At 32.6% G+C, this 25,087-nt stretch overlaps 1 protein-coding gene across 1 annotated transcript in view; it reads right to left on the bottom strand.

The window, feature by feature from the left end:
- The window catches only part of LOC140447554 (chitotriosidase-1-like), a 35,864-nt gene extending 26,025 nt beyond the window's left edge, over window positions 1-9,839 (bottom strand). Inside the window, exons 1-3 of the mRNA XM_072540271.1 lie at window positions 9,717-9,839; window positions 3,524-3,709; window positions 3,350-3,450 (exon numbers count right to left, since the gene is read on the bottom strand). Of these exons, the coding sequence (XP_072396372.1) occupies window positions 3,350-3,450; window positions 3,524-3,709; window positions 9,717-9,774 (345 nt within the window). The 5' untranslated portion in view covers window positions 9,775-9,839. The remainder of the gene's footprint in view (window positions 1-3,349; window positions 3,451-3,523; window positions 3,710-9,716) is intronic.
- Between the last annotated feature and the right edge of the window lie 15,248 nt (window positions 9,840-25,087).

Genomic DNA, 25,087 nt, shown 5'->3' with positions numbered 1-25,087 from the left:
CAAAGTACCTTGGCGTGACTCTTCACAACCCCAATCTTTCAAGAAACATCTGTCAAAAACAGCGGAAAACCTTAAATCCAGAAACAATATCATCCAGAAGCTGTGCGGCACAACATGGAGAGCATCGGCTTCCACCTTGCGATCATCTGCCCTGGGCCTTGTCTTCTCAACCGCGGAGCACTACTCTTCAACCTGGCTTAACAGCCCACATATATAGAAAGTTTATGCCCAATTAAATAACACAATGAGAATGATTGCTGGTGTTATCCACTCTACCCCTACGCAATGGCTCCCAGTACTAAGCCACATTCCACCACCCAAACTACGGCGCATACACTCCCTCACTATTGAGTACAGAAAGATACTTAGTAACGAGATCCTGCCAATCCATCAAGATATAGATGCTGCCAACGGTAACCGTCTACAATCCAGACGACCGCCAATAAATACAGCACAGACTGTTGTGGAAAATTTGATCAACTTAACGACCACTTGGACTCGAGAATGGATAGAAAAACAAAATAGCAGCTTACCCTGCATCACACAAAAAAGACCACCAGGTTTTGACTTACCACGCAACACATGGACTATGCTGAACCGAATCAGAACTCAACACGGCAGATGCGGTTACATGATGCACAAATGAGGTAAACGACCATCCCCACTCTGTGACTGCGGACAACCACAGACTATCTGTCACATTACATAGCAGTGTTCCACAAGATCCTATCAAGGCAGGTCTGAGGATTTCCTAATGGCGACTCCACAGTCGATAGATTATATAAATAAGTTAGATGTTCGTTTGTAAACATATGTATTATGATTTATACAAATTAAATGTAAATGTGTCAAGTGCCATACAATAAATAAAATAATAAATCTCGTTACTTTGGAATATTAGCCGCGTTAATACCTATTAAGCGGGTTTCCTTAACAGTACTTAAGTAACTGCTCAAATCTTGCACGGTCAGTCTTGGTCTTCGTCTTGCTAAATTTAGGAGGTCATGGTCTTGGTCTTGGTCTAGCGAAAACGCAAGAACAAGAACAAGACTAAGACCGATTTTGGGCAACACCAGTTCCCAGTATCGACAGTTTTGTTTATTTATGTTGCCATTTAAATAAATAGAAATTTAGCAGCTTTAGAAAAGTTAATAATATTTTTCAAAAGATCAAAATTTATTTTTGCAATTATTAAGTAACAGAATACAAAGAACTTATTGGAGCCATACGAAAACAGATAAAAGACGATATTAAAAAACATCAACAAGAACATGTAGAAAGAGTGATAGAGAAAAATCAAAGTCTGAAATATACCAAACCGAAATTAAGTAAGAAAAATATTATAACTATGAAAAATCAACAAGGCCAACTAGAAACAAGCAAACCTCAGATATCAAACATAGTTGAAAACTTCTATACTGAGTTATACCGCTCAAGAAACGATTCCCCCGACTCTTCAAAGCAAAATCTAAAAAGACAAATAACAAACGTAAATTCTGAAGTAAGGCCCGAAATAAGCGAAGTAGAAATAGAAAATGCAATTAAAGAATTGAAAAGAAATAAAGCACCGGGTAGTGATGGAATTCTGGCAGAAATGTTGAAAGAAGGAGGAGAAGAAGTCATCAGGTACCTAAAAATACTTTCTAATAAATGTCTATTTGAAGGAAACATACCAGGGGAATGGAATACTGCTAACACAATATTAATACACAAAAAAGGGGACAATACAGATCTGAAAAATTATCGTCCAATATCACAACTATCACAACTTTATAAAACATTCACAAAAATAATTACAAATAGATTGACAACAAAGTTCGATGTATATCAACCAGTAGAGCAAGCCGGATTTAGAAAAGGGTTCAGTACATGTGACCATCTTCACACACTAAAGGTCCTAATAGAAAAAGTTAACGAATACAATTTACCAATCTGTTTAGCATTTATAGACTACGAGAAAGCTTTTGACAGCATAGAATTATGGGCTATTGAGGAAGCACTGGTCAACAGCAGAATAGATTCTAGATATAGGATATTAATACATAATATATACCAACACGCTGAAATGGTAGTCACGATGGATAACGGAATGAAAACGAGGCCAATAAAAATCAACCAAGGAGTAAGACAGGGAGACACCATATCTCCAAAACTATTTACTGCCGCACTTGAAGACATCTTTAAATCACTAAATTGGGAAACGAAGGGACTGTTGATAAACGGAAAGTATTTAAACCATCTAAGATATGCAGATGACGTAGTACTAATAGCCGACAGCTGGAAAGAACTGAAGACGATGATCGATGAGCTTCATACGGAATCCATAGAAAAAGGACTGAAAATGAATCTGAGTAAAACTAAGTTAATGTCGAATAAAGATGATCAACCGACGATAACCATCCAAGGAACAAAAGTGGAACATGTAGAAGAATACATATATCTGGGTCAGGATATCAAGGTAAACAAAGAAAACCAAACTACCGAAATAAGCAGACGAGTAAGAATGGGATGGGCCGCATTTGGAAAACTCTCATACATACTGAAAGACAAAAAGATACCCCAAAACCTTCGAACCAAAATGTTCGATTCTTGTATCCTTCCCGTTCTCACTTACGGAGCTCAAACCTGGACATTCACAAAAAAGAACATGGACAAGATTCGAAAAACTCAGCGAGCCATGGAACGACAGATGCTTGGTATCTCACTAATAGATCGGCAAACGAACGAAGCAATCCGGAACAAAACAATAATAAAGGACGCCGCGAAACAAGCAGCTAAATTAAAATGGAAATGGGCTAGACACAACGAACGTCTCGAAGATGGTAGATGGAACAAAGAAGTCGGAAACTGGCGACCGTGCGATGCGAAGAGACCAAGAGGAAGACCTCAAAGGCGCTGGAGCGACGATATCAAAAGAGTCGCAGGACCAATGTGGAAACGCCTAGCACCCAACAGGGATGAATGGCGAGAAATGGGAGAGGCCTTTATTCGACAATTCGGATAGAAAAAGGGCTAAAAAAAAAAAAAAAAATTGATAAAAATAACTTTACAAATTCTCATTTTAAAGGATCTTCTATGATTGTTTAGTAAAGTTGTGTCACTATTCCATATAATTTACTGGTCTTTACCTTACGTTTCTAAAATCAAATAGCGATATAAAATTATTTATATATTGTTTATAAGTGAAAAATGACGTCTAATCATCTTTTGCATATTTTATTTATTACCTATTTTTATCACCAAATTTATCAAAGCAGTTGTTAGATACCTGTATCAAGGAATGTCACAAGAAAATCCTTAGTTTTCTGGTCTATAGTTAACAAAGGTATATTTATATATTTATTCTTACCACAGAATATTTTCTAGAACCTTCATTCCAGCCACCAATAGCTAATATTGTTGTCAAACAAGGATTGTCTTCTTTAAGGGCTGTAAAGTTTGCGAAGCCAGCTTAAACAATTAAATAAAAAATAAATATTTAAATCTATAACTTACTAAGAAGTTACTTAAATAGTATACTTACTCAGAGTTACATCTTTATACGTGTCCAGTGATGTTGTCTTTTGATCTAAATTAAGACCTGCAAATGCATATACAATTGTGGTACAACTTTTGATGTCAATATCCTTAGTTGCAAATTTGCCGTTCTCTTTTCTATATACAGACCAGCTTCCCCAGTAGCAAACTACTTCAACATCTGGTTTTTTATCTAAAATATTTGAAGTATTTTATTGAACACAAACTTGTTTATAATACTTAATACAACTTTAACTGAATGACAGCTATAACCCTTTGTGGTCGGACTTTTTTTTGTTTATATTAAATGGTGAATAATTTGTTTTTTGGACATATTAGGGCAAAGATAGACAAATCAAAGATTTTTTATATTTTATTTTTGTAATTATTAGAAAAAAAGATGGTACTATGTGTAACCACTAGGCCACAAACAAAAAAAATATTTATCGTGAAATGAATTGAAACAATTTTTTTTTCAGATAGACATAAACCTACTTTACATATAGTACAATGCCATCTTGTACGATGAGGAGTTGCCTTGGTACTGTAGTATGTACAACGTACTTTGGCTCCATGCTGAGGCATATGGACTGCTTTTTTAGTTCTTATATTTAGAGGAACTTGTTTTTTGAACCTGTTACTGGTGCTTGGTTTGTCCATAGTTCTTCTTCTAAAATTTGGCATCTGGGGGTCTGATTTAATTAAACCGGTGGCCACAGCAATTTTAAATTCTTTTGAAGACATCCTCGTACCAGTTGTTTATTGTTTGAAAATTATATATGAGTTTAGTAATGTTGGGTCAACAAAATGGAAAAAAATTCTAGGCCACCACTTTTTGGATTTTCTATCCAAGTCTTAGCTAACTAAGATACTAACATATCAGACTTATGTACGAAGCCCATATATTTGTTGTAATCTTTTACTAATTTGCAATTTGCAATTCGGTTTGCAAATAAATTCTACTGATGTACCATCCTTTTCTTTTCTCTTCACAGTGACATTTTCTTCCGGATTGTGAAAATTGCTTAGAAAATGAATGGGTTTTTTATCCATCCATTGCAAAGCTAGCACGGTGCGCCGTCTTCACTCATTCTCCAGTTTGAGCCACTCCTTTTTATTTTTTTATTTGTTTTAAGTTCATTTTGAAAATCTTTTATATCTTTTCGAGTTATTCTGCATGCGTAAATTTTGTCTTTTGTCAAATCGCATTGTAATGCAACAGAATTAAAATAGTTATCGAAGTAAAGTTTCCCGGTGTATATTTGGAATTGTAAAACATATTCTGACTAATCAGCACGTACCCATACCTTATATCCCCTTTTTATGGGCTTCATCGGCATATATTGGCGTAAACTACTTCGGCCCTTGAAACTTATCATCGATTCGTCTATTGATTGTTACCTGCTGGGATAAAATTTGTACACTTTGTAGAGTTTACCATAATTGCCATTAATTTTCTTAGGTTGTAATAAATTGTCATTTATGTAAAGATGAGTAAGCCATCACCTAAATCTATCATGCGACATACATGAAGAAATAAATCGATCCCCGATAACAAAATTTTCAGGCCAGAAATCTCTATAACTGGGCAACTTTTTCACATCCATCAGAAGGTTTATTCCCAAAAAATACTTTATTGCTTCAACTTTTGTGAGAGTGTTGTTTTTATTAATTTCTTGGACTACATATAGTTAGTTTGGCAAACAAGTATATTCATCAGGTTCCCACTAAACAAATAAAGAAAGAAATCAAGGGACGTATCTTAAACTATCAGGAACATTTGGTACAACGTTTTCTGAGAAAGGACGGAGTTGAGGGGCATTAGTTGGGTTAGTAGTCCATTTTAACTCGTCAAGAATAACAACTAATACCTCGTCTTCACCATCATTGTCATTCGCACCGTCTGCATTGTCTGAAATATCGATTTGTCTATAAAAAACAGCTGACTCCAAAGTCATGTTGATAGCTTCATCCTCGTTCTCATCAAAACCGGATACGTCAGATTCATCCGATGGGATAACTGTTAGTAAAGCGTAAGCGTCATTATTTGTTATTTTACTCAAATCAAGACGCCTTTTTATTTTGGAATTCTGTAACAAAACATACCTATTAGTTACTGATCGGCCTACTGGCACCTATTGGAACCACCAATCAAAATATCAAAAATAACTTGGTTATCTACGTAGATCATAAAGGCTCAATACGGTAATACATAAATACGTAAATTAACATAATACATACCTTTTATCGGTAGAAGAATAAATAACCTCACTGTTATTCACTTGTGAGCGCGCCAAATGTATTATGTACACTATGGATAACTGCTGCTGGAATTTTGTAATGGCATGAGAACTAAAATACACGACGTATACATTGCATTCCGTCTGGTAGTCCCAGCGTACGAATACTCGGACAGTACAAAAAATTTTGTTTAATGGTGGTTCCACCGTGGAGCCACTCAGCCGCAATGAGATAAACTTAAAAACTCAAAATACTACTATTCTAAACTTGCAAAAACATCTGTGTATATTTATTTTCTGACGTTCCAAACTTCACTAGACATTTCATGAATTTCCGATATCCTCTTGATTGTTCTCGAACTATTCTTTTTCGTCAAGCCACTTTTTCTATGTAGGAGAATTTTATGGAACTTTCGTAACAATATATTAATTTAAACAACTTTAGCAATAAGAAAATCAACTATTTATAATTTTGTTGTCATAAATAGCCAACAATTGCTATTTAAGTACGAGTTTAAATGGCTAATGAACATTTTTGACTGAAATAATTACTAATTTTTTTTGAGCACTTCTCTCTATTCGGATTGCCGAATAAGGCCTCTCCTAATTCTCGCCATTCATCTCTGTTGTTTGTAAGACGTTTTCAAATTGGTTCTGCAGTTCTTTTAATATCGTCGCTCCAGCACATTTGCGGTCTTTTCTTTATTCCATCGGCCATCCTCAAGAGGTATGTCCAGCCCATTTCCATTTCAGTTTAGCTGCCTGTTCGATAGCATCCTTTACTTTTGTTCTATTCCGAATGTCTTCATTGGTTTTATGGTCTATGAGTGAGATACCCAGCATCTGTCGTTCCATAGCTCCCTGAGTTGTTCTTATTTGCTTTATGTTTATTGTATTGAATGTCCAGTTTTGAGCTCCATATATAATTACAGGTAGGATACAGGAATTAAACACTTTGGTTCGCAGTCTTTGAGGTATATTTTTATTTTTAAGTACGTATGAGAGTCTTCCGAAGGCTGTCCATTCCATTTTTACACGTCTGCTTATTTCGGCAGTCTGATTTTCTTTGCTTACCTTGACAATTTGACCATTTGATATGTATATTCATCTACGTGTTCTATCTCTGTCCCTTGGATGTTTATCATATGTTTGCCATCTTTGTTTGACATTAGTTTAGTTTTGCTGAAATTCATTTTCAGTTCTTCTTTGTGTATAGCTCCTCAATCATCGTATTCAGTGCATTCCACATGTCGGATATCAATACTACATCATCTACGTATCTAAGATGGTTCAAGTATCTTCTGTTAATAATCCCTTATTTTTCCAGTCTATCTATTTTAAGATATCTTCTAGGGCAGCTGTAAATAATTTTTTAGATATTGTATCTCCTTATCTTAAGCCTCAGTTGATTTATACTGGTCTTGTTTGGATTCCATTACCCAACGTCACTATCATTTCAGCTTGTTCGTAAGTATTATGTATTAATATTCTCTACCTGGAGTCGATCCGGTTGTTGACTAATGCTTTTTCTATTATTGCCCACAGTTCTACGCTATCAAAAGCTTTTTCATAATCTATAAAAGCCAGACATAATGGGACATTGTATTCGTTAGTCTTTTCTATTACGATTTTCAAAGTACATAGATGGTCACAAATGCTGTACTCTTTTCTAAATCCGGCTTGTTCTACTGGATATCCGTCAAATTTAATTGTTAACCTGTTTGTAATAATCCTTGTAAAAGTTTTGTAAGTTGTGAAAGAAGTGAAATTTGTCGATAATTTTTCCAGGTCTGTGGTGTCTCCCTTTTTGTGTATTAGTATTGTTTTAGCAGTATTCCCTGAATTCTCATAATTATTAAGAAATTAAAAGCAATATTTACAAAAACAAAAAAATCAGCTGGTTAAGGTGCTATACTTGCTGTATTTTACTCTGTTCCCATTATTTGAGGTATCGATGAACGATCTTGAGAATTGTGAATACTAAGAGTATCTTCGATATACCAGTAAAGTAGTTCAACAATCGAAGCTAAATGATCGAACATTTATATATGAAAATAAAAGAGCAGAGAGAAGAAAGTATATATTTCTTCCAAATGGTTTAAAAGTGCTAGTATTTAACATGCATAAAGAATTAATACAACAAGAAGACGAGATATTGAGTGACAGTTTCCACTAAATTAGTATCATTAGGTTAAAATGTCAATCGCAAGGGAACGTATAAAATCTATTATTTACGTCACTGTGTTTACACTGAAAGCATGTTTATTTGAGTACATATTCAATTACGACGAGATCTATGTGCAAGATAACCCCGGAAACAAAAAAATAATATTTAAGCATGGCACGAAATATCCCGAACAGGTTTTTAATTTTACTAAAGCAGCGACGACTATAATAATATATCCTTCGACTTCAGTATTGCTGTTACCACATTATGTAATATATAAAGCGGAGAAAATATGGTTACAATGGACTGAAAATGGTTCAAAAGAATCACATTGCCGTACTGACAGAGCTGCTCCGTAGGTTCTCAATATAATCGCACTCATTATGGATGGATAGATTCACAGACATCTACGGATTGGATTACGTTGATCTTTTTTAAGAAATAGAGTGCTAAATTGACAACCCTTTGAGTACATTATGTGAAGGAGAAAACATATTTAGCTGCACCATCCAGGCGAAATATTCAGCGAGCCAAAAGTGTTAGAGGTGGAAAATTATCGATAGAAACCTCTAATTTACATTAAATTACATTAGGACTATCAATAGTTTCCCACCTTTAGACGTTAGCTTATGAGCTATAATAGTTGACTTCAGTCATAATATTACAAGTATAACGTCGAACATTGACATTTTTTAAATTTACCATAAAGTAAAAACTGATTGAAGGCAATAAAGCAAATGTAACTAAACAGTTTAATTAGTAGTAATTTGATAACTAATTCTGTCTTGACGAATAAAGAATAACAAGCTATGATAATTCTGTATTGAGAAGAGTGTATGCGACGTCTCAAATCATAGTTTATTATTGATCAATACTTTAATTTTGTATAAAAAAATACTCCTACTTGAACTGTTTTTACTAACATTACGTGATACGTATTACTATGACTGTAGTCAACCAGCTCTTAAGCTAACGTCTAAAGGTGGGAAAATTTCGATAATTCTAATGTAATGTAAAGTAAATTATAGGTTAATATCGATAATTTCTCACCTCTACTACTTTCATCTCTTTTTATTTTACAACGTATTATGTTTTCTATCTTTTGCGTTATTTTGCCGGTTCTTAAGGCACTCATCCCTGTATATATATATATATATATATATATATATATATATATATATATATATATATATATATATATATATTTATATATATATATGTATATATATATATATATATATATATATATATATATTTATATATATATATATATGTATATATATATATATATATATATGTATATATATATATATATATATATATATATATAAATAAATATATATATATCAACAAACATTGAGATGTTTAAGCAGCGTATAACTCGGTGGAAAACCTTCTGAAAGCTTTACACTAAACTAAAGTTGTGGCATTAGAGGCAGAAATCATGTAGGTCAAAATTATAAAACTCAATCAATTAATTACAGGGAAAAGTTTTTTTATTTCTTACTCTTCAATAACGAATTAAAAAATGTCGTCAGATATGAATAGAAAGAAAATCTCACTTAGCTGAATGTATCAGTGTTTATATTATGCCACTTGTTAAGAGACAAACATTGTCAATAACAATCTTTCTAATATATGTTAAATACTTATATATTTTCTATACTTTTTTCCGTAGGTAGGAAAAAAAGTAGAAAGTTAAATTACAGCACACAGGCTAACTCAACAGCTGACTATTTTTCTTACGTTAAGAAATGATTTTATTACAGCAAACGTATAAAAATTATTCTTACCACATTGAGAGTAAACTGAAACAAAAAAACAAGACAAAAATAGTAGTACTGCCTTCATTATTACTGAAAAATCCACTATAATTATTACACCTATTACCAGTTAAGATAACTACTAAATAAATCGTAGTCTTATATCTTGATCTATATACTGACAAATTAAAAAAAAATCAAGAAAGTTTATATGTATACTCAGTCGACTCACGGAAACTTTGTTTAAAATGAAGATTTTTGTAAATTAATATAAAATTAATTCAAAAAGAATTCTTTGAAAATATCAAAACATATCACCGATTTAATTCGTCTTTTTTATGGCCGGTTTTCACGTTACGTCTTATTGTACGTTTTGTTGGATAGGACAAATCCTATACAATAAAACGTGGCATGTAAACAGCAAAACGTACGTCTTGTTGAATCGAAATGAAATCCAAGGTCAGATCGTAGAAATGATGGAAGAAGCATAGTTTTGCGAGAACTGATAGGATAAAACGTTACGTGAAAATACATGTTCAGACAAGTAGTCCGATCTTGACTTATTTGACTACTAGTTCCACTGCAGTTCGTTTCATTTTCCCAAAAAAAGCTTAATAATGTCAGAGTTGCGGCAATGCACCCACGATTTTCTCGGGGAATTTATTTAATTGTATAAAAGTTTTTAAGTAGTTATGTTTTAAAACCAAGTAGATTGCATTAGAGGTTTCAGGAATTATTTGGCTTAACGCTGGTTTGGATATTATGATTGTGAACTCAAAGTCCTTGACGCTGCGTCCTGTTGTAAGATATCTGAGAGTTGCTGTAAGTCTTTCATGGGGTGTAATGGCTTTTCTCATGAGGTGTCTTATTTCAATATGTATGGTGTTACCAACTCTAGCAATTGACAATAGGCTGAGGTGTCCATTCGCAAATAATTGCGCCAGTCATCTGATTCGCCTCTTTTAGTAACGAGACGTGGGAATACTGGCTTCTTTTTAGAAGCCCACTCTCTTGACCATCTTGTCTTTTCCCTCTTCATCTCCTTTTTCCTCAGTCGTAGTATCTTTATAGTTGAAAAAATAAAAGAAAGCAGCCGTGTTTCCTCCATAATAAAAAAAAACACTAAACAAACTTCACACAACTCAAGACTCTGAATTAGAAATGAGGTAGAAACGGAAGGAAAAACGTAGTGTGTATACACTGGACAAAACGTACATTTTGTCGTACGTTTTATATGACCCACAAAACGTACAATAATACGTAGTGTGAAATCGGGCCTTTATACTTTGTAGAAAGTTTTTACGCAGAAAAAAAAAATGATATTGGTATAATCGTTTTCAAGTGATTATCAACATTTGAAGATCTTTTATTGCAATTTTCTATTACAGTTATTTTATCTGAAGAATATATACGAATATTCTCCGGTGCATCTGAAAATCATTGTCATATCTTTTTTATTTATGTCAGCATTATTCAGATATTTAAGCATATTCAGAATTTGTTTTCCTCTAGACATTTTTCAATTTTTACGTATTATATTGTTATTACTAAATTTAAACTAACATTTTATTTGGAAATACTGCATACTAGCTGCATACTAATTTAAGGTTATGCGTGTTGAGTTGGTTACTCGTTACATTAAAATCTAACCGTGAATAAGGGGACAGGCCAACTTGTCTCATTATTCACTAAGAGAAATACTAATATAGACAGTATCAAGAGGAATATGTTAACATATCCCTTTTGACTAAAAACTAAAGAAAAATTTTGATTCAGCACTTAAAGCTATTATTGTAAAAATTTTCAACGGATTTGTGAAGGCGAAAAACGGATTCCTGCTCAACGTGTCAAACTTAACCTAAAACATATCTTGGTTAGCCCCTAGTGATAAGAAATTTTCACCGATCGATCTGAACGTTTTTACCTTGTTTAGGATTTCTGTCTCTGCAAGGAAGGGCTGGTCCTTTTTTTTTGCAGAGCTAGGGGGGTGTGATAGACGCCAAAATTGATTTTGTTGATTGGTTTTTGGTGGTGGAGCGCTAAAGAGCTGGGGTTCAGAAGATGGCGTTTGTGTTTCGGAGCGTATTAAAGGAATTTTTGCTCAGGTAGACAAGCCAAGGAGAGGTACTTCGAGTGTTACCAGCCATGCTAGGAACGACTGTTGATCAACGTTTTTCGCAATTGCAATTGTTATCTGCGATATTTTAGGGGGATTCCTTCTAGGAAGTCGAACTACTCATCACAAAGTTCCTCTCCAGCGTTGTGTAGAAGTTTTGTTGGAAGAAATTAAACTTTTCTTTAGGGAGTCCTGGTGAGTATTTGCCACGGACGATGGCAAGGAGTTTTGAGTGTTTGCTTGGCTCGGTTGTTAGAGGCAGCTATAGTGCAGACGGAGGACATATCTATATTCTTTGCTGAGGGTTCGAATTCTGACAACCGATGTTATGTTTGCTATTTGGTGGATTAGTACTTACGGATAGTCTCTGCGCTTCCTTATGCAAATTCTGAGGATTTTGCTTTTGGTGGATATTTTGTTATATATTTGCTCGAATTTGACGAGCATTTAGTGACACGTAGACGCACTCCTTGTATTCGATTATTGGTCTTATGTAGGTCTTGTAGATGTACAATAGTGTTTTATTTGAGTGACTAGTGTTGCAGAGATGACCAGATAACGCTTCCAGAAGTGTTGCTCTTTTTCTTATCCTGTCTGGGGCGTTTTGTATGTCGGTTTTCCAGTTAAAAGTCCTGTTAAAATAAACTGCCAAATAGGACACCGAGTTTCTGCAATCAAGGTTTTCTTATATGGGGGTAATCTGACTCTGAGCATTACTGCTGTGGAAAGATTTTACTAAGATTAGTTGAGTTTTGGAAGCGTTAATTGTAACTCTCCATCTAGTGCAGTCATCATGTTTTACAGTGAATATTTCATACTACTCTTTACCCTCTTTTGTTACTTATAGTACGTACATATTACTTACTATTAGTAAATGGGTAGGTAAAACGTGTGGATATCATTTGGTATTCCTATTCCTATATATTTTACTCTTTCGCTAAGGTTGGTCTCCCTTAGAGATATAAAAAATAACTAAAGTCCACTGAAAACTTTCCTAATGCCTTTAAATTTAGTACTTGTAACATTATCTACCAATAAGATCTTTATATTCATTGTTTTGTATATCCATATCATAAAAGAATAAATTTTTTTTACGTCTTCTAGGCCATATTCAAATTATTTACTCTTTATCCCCAACTATCAATTCTCCCTTTTCTGATATATTCTTATGCGCTATCAAACCATCTTTGCCTTGGTCGCCTTTTTATTTTTGTAATTGGGTGCCATTTTAGGATCATCTTTGGCATCCTCTTTCTTTTGTATTCTCATTACCATCCATCCTACTCTCTGTGTCTTTATGAAGCGACTAATGTTTGGTATGTCATACAGTCCCCCTAGCTCCCTGTTTGTTCACACAACCCAACCCATAATACATAAAATAAGTAGCGCCTCGGCTAACTTGCCCGGATAAGGGTTAAACGATTAGCCATGTATAGAGTATTATCAAGCGATAATTACCTAAATAATTTCTGACGTTTACAATTATTGGTATTTGAGCAACATCTTTTCACCGCTCTTTTTTTTGTTACCTGTAGATGTTCAGACTATTCATGTAATCTTTTTTTCTTTATATCTGAATGCAGTAAACTGTACTTTAAAATATATTATTTTTTATTGGTTTTAGTTTACGCGATTTTAAATAAATTTAATAAAATGCCACAAATAATTACGTTCCAATCCAAATAAATAATTCAATAATATCACGTCGCGTCGTTGAGGACTCACTCCGAAAACCAAAACGAATTATATGGATGTCTTGTTTTCTATTCATTGAAATGACAAAAATTATTTATTGTTTAATTACGTTTGGGATAAAATTTATGGCTAGTATTAGCTTCAATTATACTTTTATTATATAGAGCGGTTTCCGATAAATATGATTCATTTAATCCGGGCTGTACAGATATTTTAGAAAAATGTGAATTTTTGAATGGATCTAAATTTGAGATACCTGGAATAGTTAATACCAGCTAATAATAAATAATTTATTTATTTATTATGAAAGCTGTTATCGTATATAAAACAGGAAACAAATTATAAAAGAAATCTCTCTAATTTTTTTCGTGCTCGGAAAGTATGGCCAGTCGCACAGGGACATTACAAACATTATATGAGGTATAGTAACATTAATAGGTTATGTCATTTAACAATATTTTAGAGTTTATGATACAATAATATTTTTCTAAAAAACTGTAGAGCTCTTTGTGTTTGAGATTTACACACAACCAAACTTATTTGGAATCACTATGTATTTCCAACGAATATTAATTTTTTTTTGGAAAAACTTATTGTTGTTGCGAAGATAAAGATAAAGATAATAGTTGTTGTTGCGAAGAAAATAAACAAACTAACTTTCGCTTTCAAAAACTAAAATATGCCTTATATGGGGTTAACGGATGTGCAAAGGGAAAATATTTTTTGTATTATGAAGCAAGCAATGTCTCTGGACATTACTGCAGCTATAGGCGTAACACAGTGTTATGTCAAAAACTTATGCGAGGTATCAGGAGTTAAAAACGCTTAAGAATAAACCAAGATAAAGTCGCCAAAAGTAACAACAGCTCGCCACGATCGATTTATTGTCCAAGTAGATAGAAGAGACCCAACAATTTCTCACCTAAAACTCCAAAAGCTGCTTTTGGAACGTACAGGTGTAAGTTTTTCAGTTGAAACTATAAGAAGAAGACTTCGTGTCCAAGTATTATACAGCAGTAGACAGTTACGGGTTCTCGAGTTAACCAAACAGCAAAAGATTGATCGCCTAAATTGATGTCTTTAATTACGTAACTAAAACATTGGGAACTGGCAAAGTGTCCTTTATTCAAACGAAACCAGGATTTGTGTAAAATCGTATAACCGTTGAATTCGTATACTTAGAGAGGAGGAAGGCAAGCAAGAACGGAAAAAGCCTTATCTGTTTTAATAGCTCGCAAGAATGTTGATTTGGATTTAAAACCTATAATTAGACTCTGAAAAAGTGCAGTGGAAAAAATTTAATTTTCATGCATGATAATGCACCTCCACATACCAGCAGAGTCACTACAGACTTCCATAAAGCAGAATATATCACTATTCTGTAGTGGCCTGCTTGCTTACTCGACCTTAACCCTATAGAACATTTGTCAGATATGATTAAAAAACGTGGTTTGTTTGTCAGAATATTGTGATCTGTTGCTACATCTACACTTAGATATGTTTTGACTGCTAATAATAAATTTCTGTATTCTTTATTTATACATATGAAGTGTTTTTGGTTACGAATCACACGTTCAGGTGTATCTGCTGGTGATCTCCAGGTGTAAAGACGACATTGTGTTCTAAAGTTTGCAATCTGTTGCTCTTGATAATTTTTTGCTTTTTTAATTGAGAGCCTAGGCCAAAATAACAGCGATTAGCCACGCATATTCTTTTTCTCCTTTGTAGACTACAAAAACATGGATGTCTTGTTTTTGCAGTCTACCATTGACTCTAAATAGCAAAATTCTTTTCACATTTCTATGGTTTTGTGTTGCACATCTTAGTTATTTTGTTGCATTCTTGATATAGCTGGCATATATTTAGTTTTATGGGTGTTAATTAGTCCTATGTTTTCTGCAGCGTTTTGGATACGTGTGAAAGCTTCAAGAGCTTCATCTCGGGTTCTTTCCATGATCACGATATTTTCAGCATATGCTATTATTTCTATAATACAGATATATATCATACCTTTAAGTTTATTCTCGAATCTGTTATAATTTTTTCTAACGCTAGGTTTGTATCGTAGATATTTTGCAAATGCTACAGCGCCTGATAGCGGATCATACTGGCGCAGTCCTCTGTTGGTTGTAAATGGTTCTAAAACATCTCCTTGTATTTGTACTGTACATTTAACTTTCTTGATTGTTATTTTAGTAAATTCTTCTAATCCTTTTGGTACTCCAAATTCGATCATTGCCAAATATAATTAAGTGCTGTTAACAGTATAGCTACTTTAACATCTGAGAAGGTGCAATGGCAGTCTTTGTCTTAGTTCGTCGTTTTTTCTAATGTTTTTCAAGTGATATGTGATTAAAGAAAGATCTGTTTTTTTTTAATTAAAACCCATATTAACAATAATATTTACAAAACAATAAAATCAAATGAGAAGATACAACGATACGGATATAGAAGAGAAGTAAAACAACATAAAAAACAGCATAATAGAAACTGTTACGCAAATAGGAGGACTACCAGAAATAAAGTCGAAAGAATGGTTTGGTGAAGAACATTATGAAAAGTAGAGCGCAAAGAATAATTCGCTAGAGAATGGAAGACAAAAATAACAAATAATACCGAACTGAAAGAAAGAGACATGAATCTTTAAATAAATAAAACAACTAGAAATAAATAAAAAGGACAATAAGCATTTTTATCGAATATATAAAATAAAAATATAGTACCAAAAAACAACTACAAAGTAAAAAAGAGGGGTGGAAAAATACAATACAGAATTGTCCATTGTCAAACGATTATCTCCAACCCTTTATGATATCAGGACAAATACGTATAATTTTAGGCAACTGGTTTACCATTCTTAATTTAGTGTAAAATATGGTGAAAACCCCAAATTATTTATAAGTGATAGTTAGTATTAGAGACTCCGTAATGGAAACACAAGACATTGTAACATAATTTTTAGCGAATTAGTGAATTGAAACATGCAAAGCGCCCCTATTCGTCTAGTGACTTTAACATCCCTCGTGCACGATTAATCTGATGTAGTAAAAAAGAGATTGTAACATCAAACATGCAAAAAATCAGTCTGCAGGTTATCAGAATAGACTTAACATCATGAGTTATTACAACTAGACGATACTATTCCATTCAATAATCCAAGCGATTTAGATAAGATACCTAAATAATGTTGAATTATTATGGATTAACGGATTTACTATATATATATATATATATATATATATATATATATATATATATATATATATATATATATATATATATATATATATATATATATATATATATATATAAACTACTCTCCAAAATTAACGCACCACCTAAAATGGACCATGATTTTAAAACTATATTTCTTCTGAACGCTTAATTGGATTTCCATGATTTATTTTTCACATTGTAGGTATATTTCTAGTTAATGACTATATTAATGTTTTTTAAGAAACGTTTTACTTATATACAGGGTGTAAAAATAAAGTTGTGTTTTTTCATCTAATTTTGCAACACCCGGTGGAATGTATTAGAAACAAACGCTACATGTTATGAATATTTTAAGATCGCTTCATTCTTTCTTCACATTTTGGTAAAAAAATCATTACGATACGTGTATTATCAAAAAAAAAGTATGTTCAAAGCATTGCGCGATTTTTTACTCTCCAAAATTAACGCCCGACCTTAACTCTACCATAATTATTAAGCTATTTTTCTTGTGTATCCTTGATTGGATTTCAATAATTTTTTTTGCTCATTGCAGACCTATTTCTAAGTAATTACGGTATTATTGTTTTCTGGGAGGTGTCAACAATTCACCTATAATAGGTACGGGGTGTAAAAATAAATTTAATTTTTCATCTTATTTTGCAACACCCTGTGGAATTTACTTAAAGCAAATGCTACATCTTAATCTTAATACTTTAAAAAAGTTTCATTTTTTTTTTCAACATTTTCGTAAAAAAAACATCGATATCTTTATTATCAAAAAATAAAAGTACATTCAAAGTGTAACGTGACATTATTGAATTGTAAAAATTCAACATTCAATTTCAAGAAATCTGAGCCAAGATGAATGTGTTCAGGCAATTACTTTAGCTGATGTAGGCTTAAGTTATCGTGAAATAGGCTTGAGGTTAGGGGTATTTTATATTACAATATCACGAGTTATTCAACGTTTTCGAGAAACAAACGACCATACGAAACGGCGTGGATAAGGAAGAGAAAAACTTACAACACCACGACAAGATCAGTTTATCAGGCTTCGTGCTATAAGAGAACGTTCTCACAATGAGACATTCACAAATACAAGTGACAAATGTTCATAATATTCAAATTAGTAAAAACACTATATAAAGGCGTCTCGCTGAACAAGATCTGCAAATAAGGATACCAGTCAGAGCTTTAAACGTAAATCATTGTAGAAGTAGATTACAATTTGCCAGAGAGCACCTTGACTGAAATGTTGATGATTGGAAGTACGTGTTGTTCACTGATGAATCGTGGTATTGCTTATATAGCTCAGTGTGAGAGTTAATCGACAGCCAAGAGAACGCTATGCACAGTGTAATATACGACCTATTACTTTATTCAATGGTGGATCTGTAATGGTTTGGGGGGGAATATCTCTTACAGCGCAAACGGACCTTGTTGCTTTACGAAGAGATTTCTTAACAGGTGAAAGGTATATTAGACATTTTGTCTAACCATGTAGTTCCATTTGCTCCTTACATAGGAAATAATTTTCTTTTAATGAGAATTTGTGTCTCCTGTCTCTCTTGACGACATAAAAGTTATTGTGAGAGAAGTTTGGGATGCAATTGATCAAGACCAAATACGCTGCTTGATTTTAAGTATGCCTCGCCGCTGTAAAGAAGTAATTAGATTTAGAGGTGGAAATACTCGTTATTAAGTGTTTTTGGAAAAGGGCAATTGTTAAAGAATATTTAGGTTATATTTTCTTAGGCTTTATTTGTATTAAATGTCAATAAAGTTTATGTAAGTAATGTTTTCTTTGCTTTAAATGTTGATAAAAACTTGTTACATTTAAAGGTCTGTATAATCTTTGATAATAGAGATATCGAAATAATTTTTTCACGAAAATCTTAAGAAAAAACCAATTTATCTCAAAATAATAATAAGATGTAGCGTTTATTTCTAATAAATTCCACAGGGTGTTGCAAAAAACGATAAAAAATCACAACTTTATTTTTATACCGCGTATACGGGTAAAACGTTGATATTTTTCAGAAAACATTAATACATTGATTAACTAGAAATAGACCTATAATATTGGATGAGTCGGAGTCAACAAAAAGACTCAATAATACACTTACAATTATTTTCAAGAGCTAAAATAAAAATACAAATCATCTGATAAAGTAGAACGCATAATGGAAAAAAAGTATTCCCTTTAAGAGGTTCCTATCAGAAAGAAAAAAACACGGTATAGCTAACCCAAACACAAACGAACACGAAACGAACTCTTAAAGAGAGGGAAAAAGCCTATTGAAATTGATGAATTTGAAAAAAATGGTATTCGAAGGAAAATTCATGGATTTTTTTTTTAAAAAGAAATACCAAACCTAAACAAAATTTTACAAGAAGTTAGAGACGACCTGGATTTGCGTCATATCGGACGAACTAAATTGTGGCAAGTTTTAAAAGAATTAAATTTCCGGTGGGAGAAATCAGACCGAAAATCACTTTTGATTGACCGGGAGGAGATAATATGTTGGAGAAGAAATTATCTAAGATCCATACGAAAATTCCGGGCTGAAGGAAGGCCCATCTTCTACCAGGATGAAACGTGGGTAAACTCAGGTCATACTCTAAAAAAAATTTGGTCAGATAAAAATATATTAAGCTCCAGGCAAGCCTTTATGGAAGGTTGGTCTACTGGTATCTCCCCACCTTCTGGTCAAGGCAGTAGATTAATAACTTCTCACATTGGCAGTGAAAAAGGATTTGTTAAGCATGGTTTGTTGAAATTTCAGTCCAAAAGCACAAAAGACTATCACGAGGAGATGACAGCTGATGTTTTCGAAGAGTATTTGGAGCAGATGATTGAACACATACCACCAAATTCAATTATAGTATTAGATAATGCACCTTATCATTCACGACTAGTAGAAAGACTTCCAACGACTGCGTGGAAGAAACAGGATACTCTTGACTGGCTGCGGAATAAGTATCTGCCTTACGAAGATGGAATGGTAAAAGCAGAACTTCTAAAAATTGCCCGGCAACACAAATCTAAGTTCAAGGAATACGTAGTTGACAAAATGGCGGAAAGGCGAAACATTACAGTCCTTAGACTTCCACCCTACCACTGCGAAATAAATCCAATTGAACTCATTTGGGCACAAATGAAAAGTTATGTGACTAGAAAAAATACGTTATATAAAATACAAGCTGTACGTGAATTGTTATACGAGTCTTTACAACATATTACAGAACAAAACTGGAAAGATGCAGTAAGGCATGTAATAGAAGAAGAAAAAAAAATGTGGGATCTTGATAACATAATTGATGCGACCGTAGAGACACAACCGCTAATTATTAACCCTCAAGATGACTCGGATTCCGAAGTTGATCCTATTTATTTTGAATTTGAATAGTTTTCTAATCGTAATTATATAAGGTAAGTAATAATAGTTGTAATCGTAAGGTATTAAAAGGGAAAGGCGCAAAATGTCGCCTGTCAGAATGTTCAATGTGTTTTAAATGTATCCATTTTTTTTTCAAATCCTGAGAAAACTAAACAGCATTTTTGAAAAATTTAAAGGCAGAATGAAATATTTATTAGAATAAATAAAAAGTTTCTTTTGCATGCAATATTTTCAATTAAAAATTATACTATATTTTCTCTTTTATTTTCACCCCTGTTACATAACATATTAAAATAAACATTGAAGAACTTTTCAGGGACTTTCTGCGCTCAGTAATAATGTAATCTTTCATTCCGTGTTTAAATTTTTCAAAAATATTTATTAGTTTTCTACGGATTCGAAAATAATGGATCCATTTAAAACACATTGGAAATTATGCCAGGCGACATTTGGCGCCTTTCCCCTTAATTAAATAAATGTATCTTTTACAAATGGCAAGAAACTTTTTATTATTGAATAAAATAAAGAAGTTTTATTAAAAAATACAATTTACATAAGTACAATTTAAAAAATATATTTATTTAGTTCAAAAAAATGTTTCAATCATATACTCTACGACACTGGTGTAACACATCTGTAACCATTCAAAATACCCTCGTAATAGGATTATAAGGTATTGTATTCCTTCAGATACAAGGTGGGTTAGTCGAAAACATCTTAAACCGTCAGTTTCAGGTTGGTTTTTACTATTATATCGTATTACCTATCCTCTCTGTATTTCAGCTCTCTAATTAGGGTTAAACTTTAGTGAGCTATCGACAAATTGTGAACCGTGTATAGAGATATCTAAAACTATTATTTTTAAAGATCATTTCACCTTCTAAAATTATCGCTTTATTTTTTAGTATTATATTCTTTTTTACATAAACATTTTCGGTATATTTTAGTCCTACTAATAATGTCTGCTTTATAACTACTAACAGATTTAAACTTGGATAATCATAAATATGTCAATTATTCAAAATTATAATAAACAAGGTACCCTCTATGCTTGTCTGAAAACAGTGTTCGTAACTTCTTAAAACCTTTGGCTAACTTATAATGTAAGTCTTTGTCAATATATAAGTTTCATGTTGTAAATATATGACTTACAATTTTGAAAATAATATATTCTGTTATTTTTTTATTCGATTTTAAGCCAAAAAACGTGTCCTGTCCACAGTGAAGTTTTGACCCTTGTCATTCAGTTGACTGCATTTGAATAATCTTTTGGTTGGATGTAACCGATTGGACCCAAACCGGATTTGTGACTGTTCTATTTGATATAGAACAAGTTATGACCTAATTCAAGTTTGTTTAATTAAATATTATGATTCCTACAACAACATAAATCGGCCAGATGTACTTATAGGAAAATAAGATATCTTAGAGCTCATTGTGTTATATTAACTTGGGACAAATTGCTAAAATTCAGAACAGTCAGCTGGTTAAATAAGATTAAGCGGACAAATATCAACTTATATTTTATTTATCATTTAGTTTTGGAGATATAAGGCTTAATAGATGCAATCCAAAATTGTATAGTACAAACTACATAATCGCAAAAAACATTTTTATCTTTGCTTTTACCAGTGAACTGACTAATCTGTTGCCATTGTAATGTCACGCGTATTTCAGCATAAGACATCTTGCAAACAAGAATAAAAAATTATACAGGCCGACAAAATTTCACCAATTTTAGGATCTACAGATAAAAATGTACTTTTTAAGTTTTTTGTAGGCTGGATGAGAATCTAAGCTCCAAATTGACAAATTTAATCTGATTTCTAAGATATCCTAACCTAGAACAGCAAAAATAGCTGTTTTTGAATTAGAAATAGATGCAGGGACTGCTTTGCATCAGTTTTCTCTGTCGAACTGGGAGAACTGGCTAATATTGAAGCGCCAAGTCTATTTATGTTATAAATGTAAATGGTTTTTGCCGTTTTAAGGTTATGTAGCGTCGTTATATAATTTCTATTCCAGAAAATGTAACAACCATCTTAAAGAAGATGTGTCAAAATTTTAAATAACTTTGAGTTTACTTCAGTTGCTGTTTTTATCTTTCAGAAGTTATTTGTGTCAGACAGAAATCTAAATTTAGAAATCAAAAACTTATAAACCTTATTCCAATAACCTCAAACCTGACAACCCAAATCAAATAACCCCAAATCAAACAATCTCAAACGAAACACCCCAAACCCAAGCAACCTCTAGAAGCCATCCATTTAAGTCCACTAGCAGGCATGGAATCCCTAAGATTAATTTCTTATTGTATCATATCAAAATAAAATTACATATAGTAATTATTGTGTTTACTGATCGAAACAAAACACCTCTTAACTATCAACCTCTACAAACATCACCCCTAATGATTTTGTATGTCCTGACATTAGAAACATAATAAAAGATGATAATTTTGTGCAAACGTGGGACTGCCAGTAGAAGTTATACTTCCATATACCCATTCGCCGTTACAAATTTATATGGGAGTCAATCTGCACAATCATTACATATGTAATGATTGGGCAGATTGACAGCTGTAGGTAAGAGAGAGCAGAAAGAGGAACAGAATTGGGTATATAGGTATATGGTGCATCGTTTACTGTATATAAACAACATTTGACTTCTAATAGGAGTATAGTAAACGAAGGATTGAATCAATATTTTGATAAAAATTTATATTTTTATTTTGATGAAATGAAATGTATGAAAGTAGTTGAATGCAAAAAAATTTTTTTACACATACTCTGCAGTAAAATTTATTGTTTATTTTGTTATTAATATAAAAATACAATACAATAAATACACTGCAACATAATTCAAAATAATAATACAATACAAATTAAAATGCAATATTCATAAATATTTAAAAATGACAATATACATAACTTACTTACGCATATGTTTAATTTACCATGATAATAATATTAATAAAAAAAATAATAACAACATTAATAAATATTAAATATATTTACAAAATAACATTTTTATTCTAGCGAGAGAAAGAGAGAGAAAATATATCTTCTGTCTCTCTCTTACCTATATCTTACATATGTAATGATTTTGCCGATTTACTCCTGTACAAATTTCCAACGTCGAACGCGCGCATAGAAGTATAACTTCAAAAAATGTTTGTGGAAGATAAAAATAAAAAGCCAACAACTCGGATTATGTTGTAAACTTTCAGTTTATTGTAAAATTTCGCATTTTTGCGTATATAACATATATTTAATAAGATTAACGTGAAGTTTTTAAACATATCAAAAATAAAAAAGGAAATTCATATTGGGATTCGAACTCACATATTCCAGCGTAATAACAAAACACGCAAAAAATTTGACAATTAGACATGACAGTAATGTATTTCAAAATTTACAGTTCTCGGTCATACAGTGATTTATTGTAATTATTATTTTGAAATACAAAAGCCTAAAATAATTATAAACATTTAATTAATAATACAAACATATCACATAAATAATATTATTAATAAATATTAAATATATTTACAAAAAGGATATTTTTATTCTCGAGAGAGAAAGAGAGAGAAAATATATCTTCTGTCTGAAGTATATGTAACTTCAATAAGGATGGGTTAGTTTTCAACAATAATTGTCTAGGAAATCATCAAGATGCAGAATACAAAAGAATCGTATCAACAATGCTAATATATTTTAAAACTAGTCTGCTCAACGAGCTTAAGTTTGCACAGATGACATAGGACGTAAGCCTATGATAGAGTTAGCTTTTCTGTCAACATAGAACAGAATATTTAGTCTACTGGACAGAAAGAGAGAAGGCAAATATTTATTCTACCGGAAAGAAAGGCGATACTGTATCTGAAAGCTCCGAGACGTATTTGTAATTCGGTATTCTGAAAATAAGCACCGCTCAGAAAACTGAAAAATGGTCTGCAACAAGGCTCGGTACTTGCACCACTAGTTTTAGCCTTTAAGTCGCAGATATGCTGATAACATCAACAAAGTATGATTAAGTCAATAACTGGGCTTAATACAAACAAAATCACTAGAAGCTAAAGATATTCTGAATGAAGATCTAGAAGCTATGGGAACTGATTTCCAAAAATAGATATATCGACCTAAAGCCTCAAAAACCAAAGTAAGCTGCTTTGACTTAAACAACAATTGGCTTAAATAACACTTAACATTTACTTTGATAAATTTGGTTACTTAATACTGGTTGCTTAATAACCAGAATAAACACTCAAAATACCTAGGTTTAACTTTGAACACAACGTTAAGCTTTAAATAATATCTAAGTACAGTTGCCGAAAACTAAAAACTAGAAATAACATCATTCCGAAACTCTCAGGTACAATATAAAAAGAATTGGCATCCACACTCAGATCTTCACGCTTAGCTCTTGTTTATTATGTAGTTGAATATTGCTCACCAATATGGATCAACAGTACTTAAGTTAAAAGGATTGGTATCTAGCTAAATAACACCATGAGAATATTCGCTAGAAAATTCAGATCCACACCAACCCATTGGCTACCAGTACTGAGCGACATTCCACTATCACACCTTCGCCGACCAATCTTCTGACCAAAGAATATACAAAGATCCTTGAGAATACGGCGCTATTGATACATAACTATATAGAAGATGCAATCAAAACTCGACTACGCTCCAAAAAATCTCCCATATAGACCGCACAAATGGGCGCAGCCGTCTAATTCAACATGAATGTTCGAAAACTTTAACAAATATAATTATACTTTGCATCATAGACACACCTTCTCGAGTTGACCTACCACGTAAGGCTTAGTTCACACTTAACAGCATCAGAATTCAACATGGTCGATGTGCCTGTAAATTGCATGGGTGGGGTAAACTACCAATACTCTCATTCAGATGCAGTGAGGTCGAACTCCAATCCAACAGGCACTTAACGGAGGAATTGCACCA

The sequence above is a fragment of the Diabrotica undecimpunctata genome, chromosome 1, assembly GCF_040954645.1.
Source record: "Diabrotica undecimpunctata isolate CICGRU chromosome 1, icDiaUnde3, whole genome shotgun sequence".
Taxonomy (NCBI): domain Eukaryota; kingdom Metazoa; phylum Arthropoda; class Insecta; order Coleoptera; family Chrysomelidae; genus Diabrotica; species Diabrotica undecimpunctata.
Note: the sequence above shows the minus strand (reverse complement) of the source record. Positions and strands in the feature narration are given on the sequence as shown.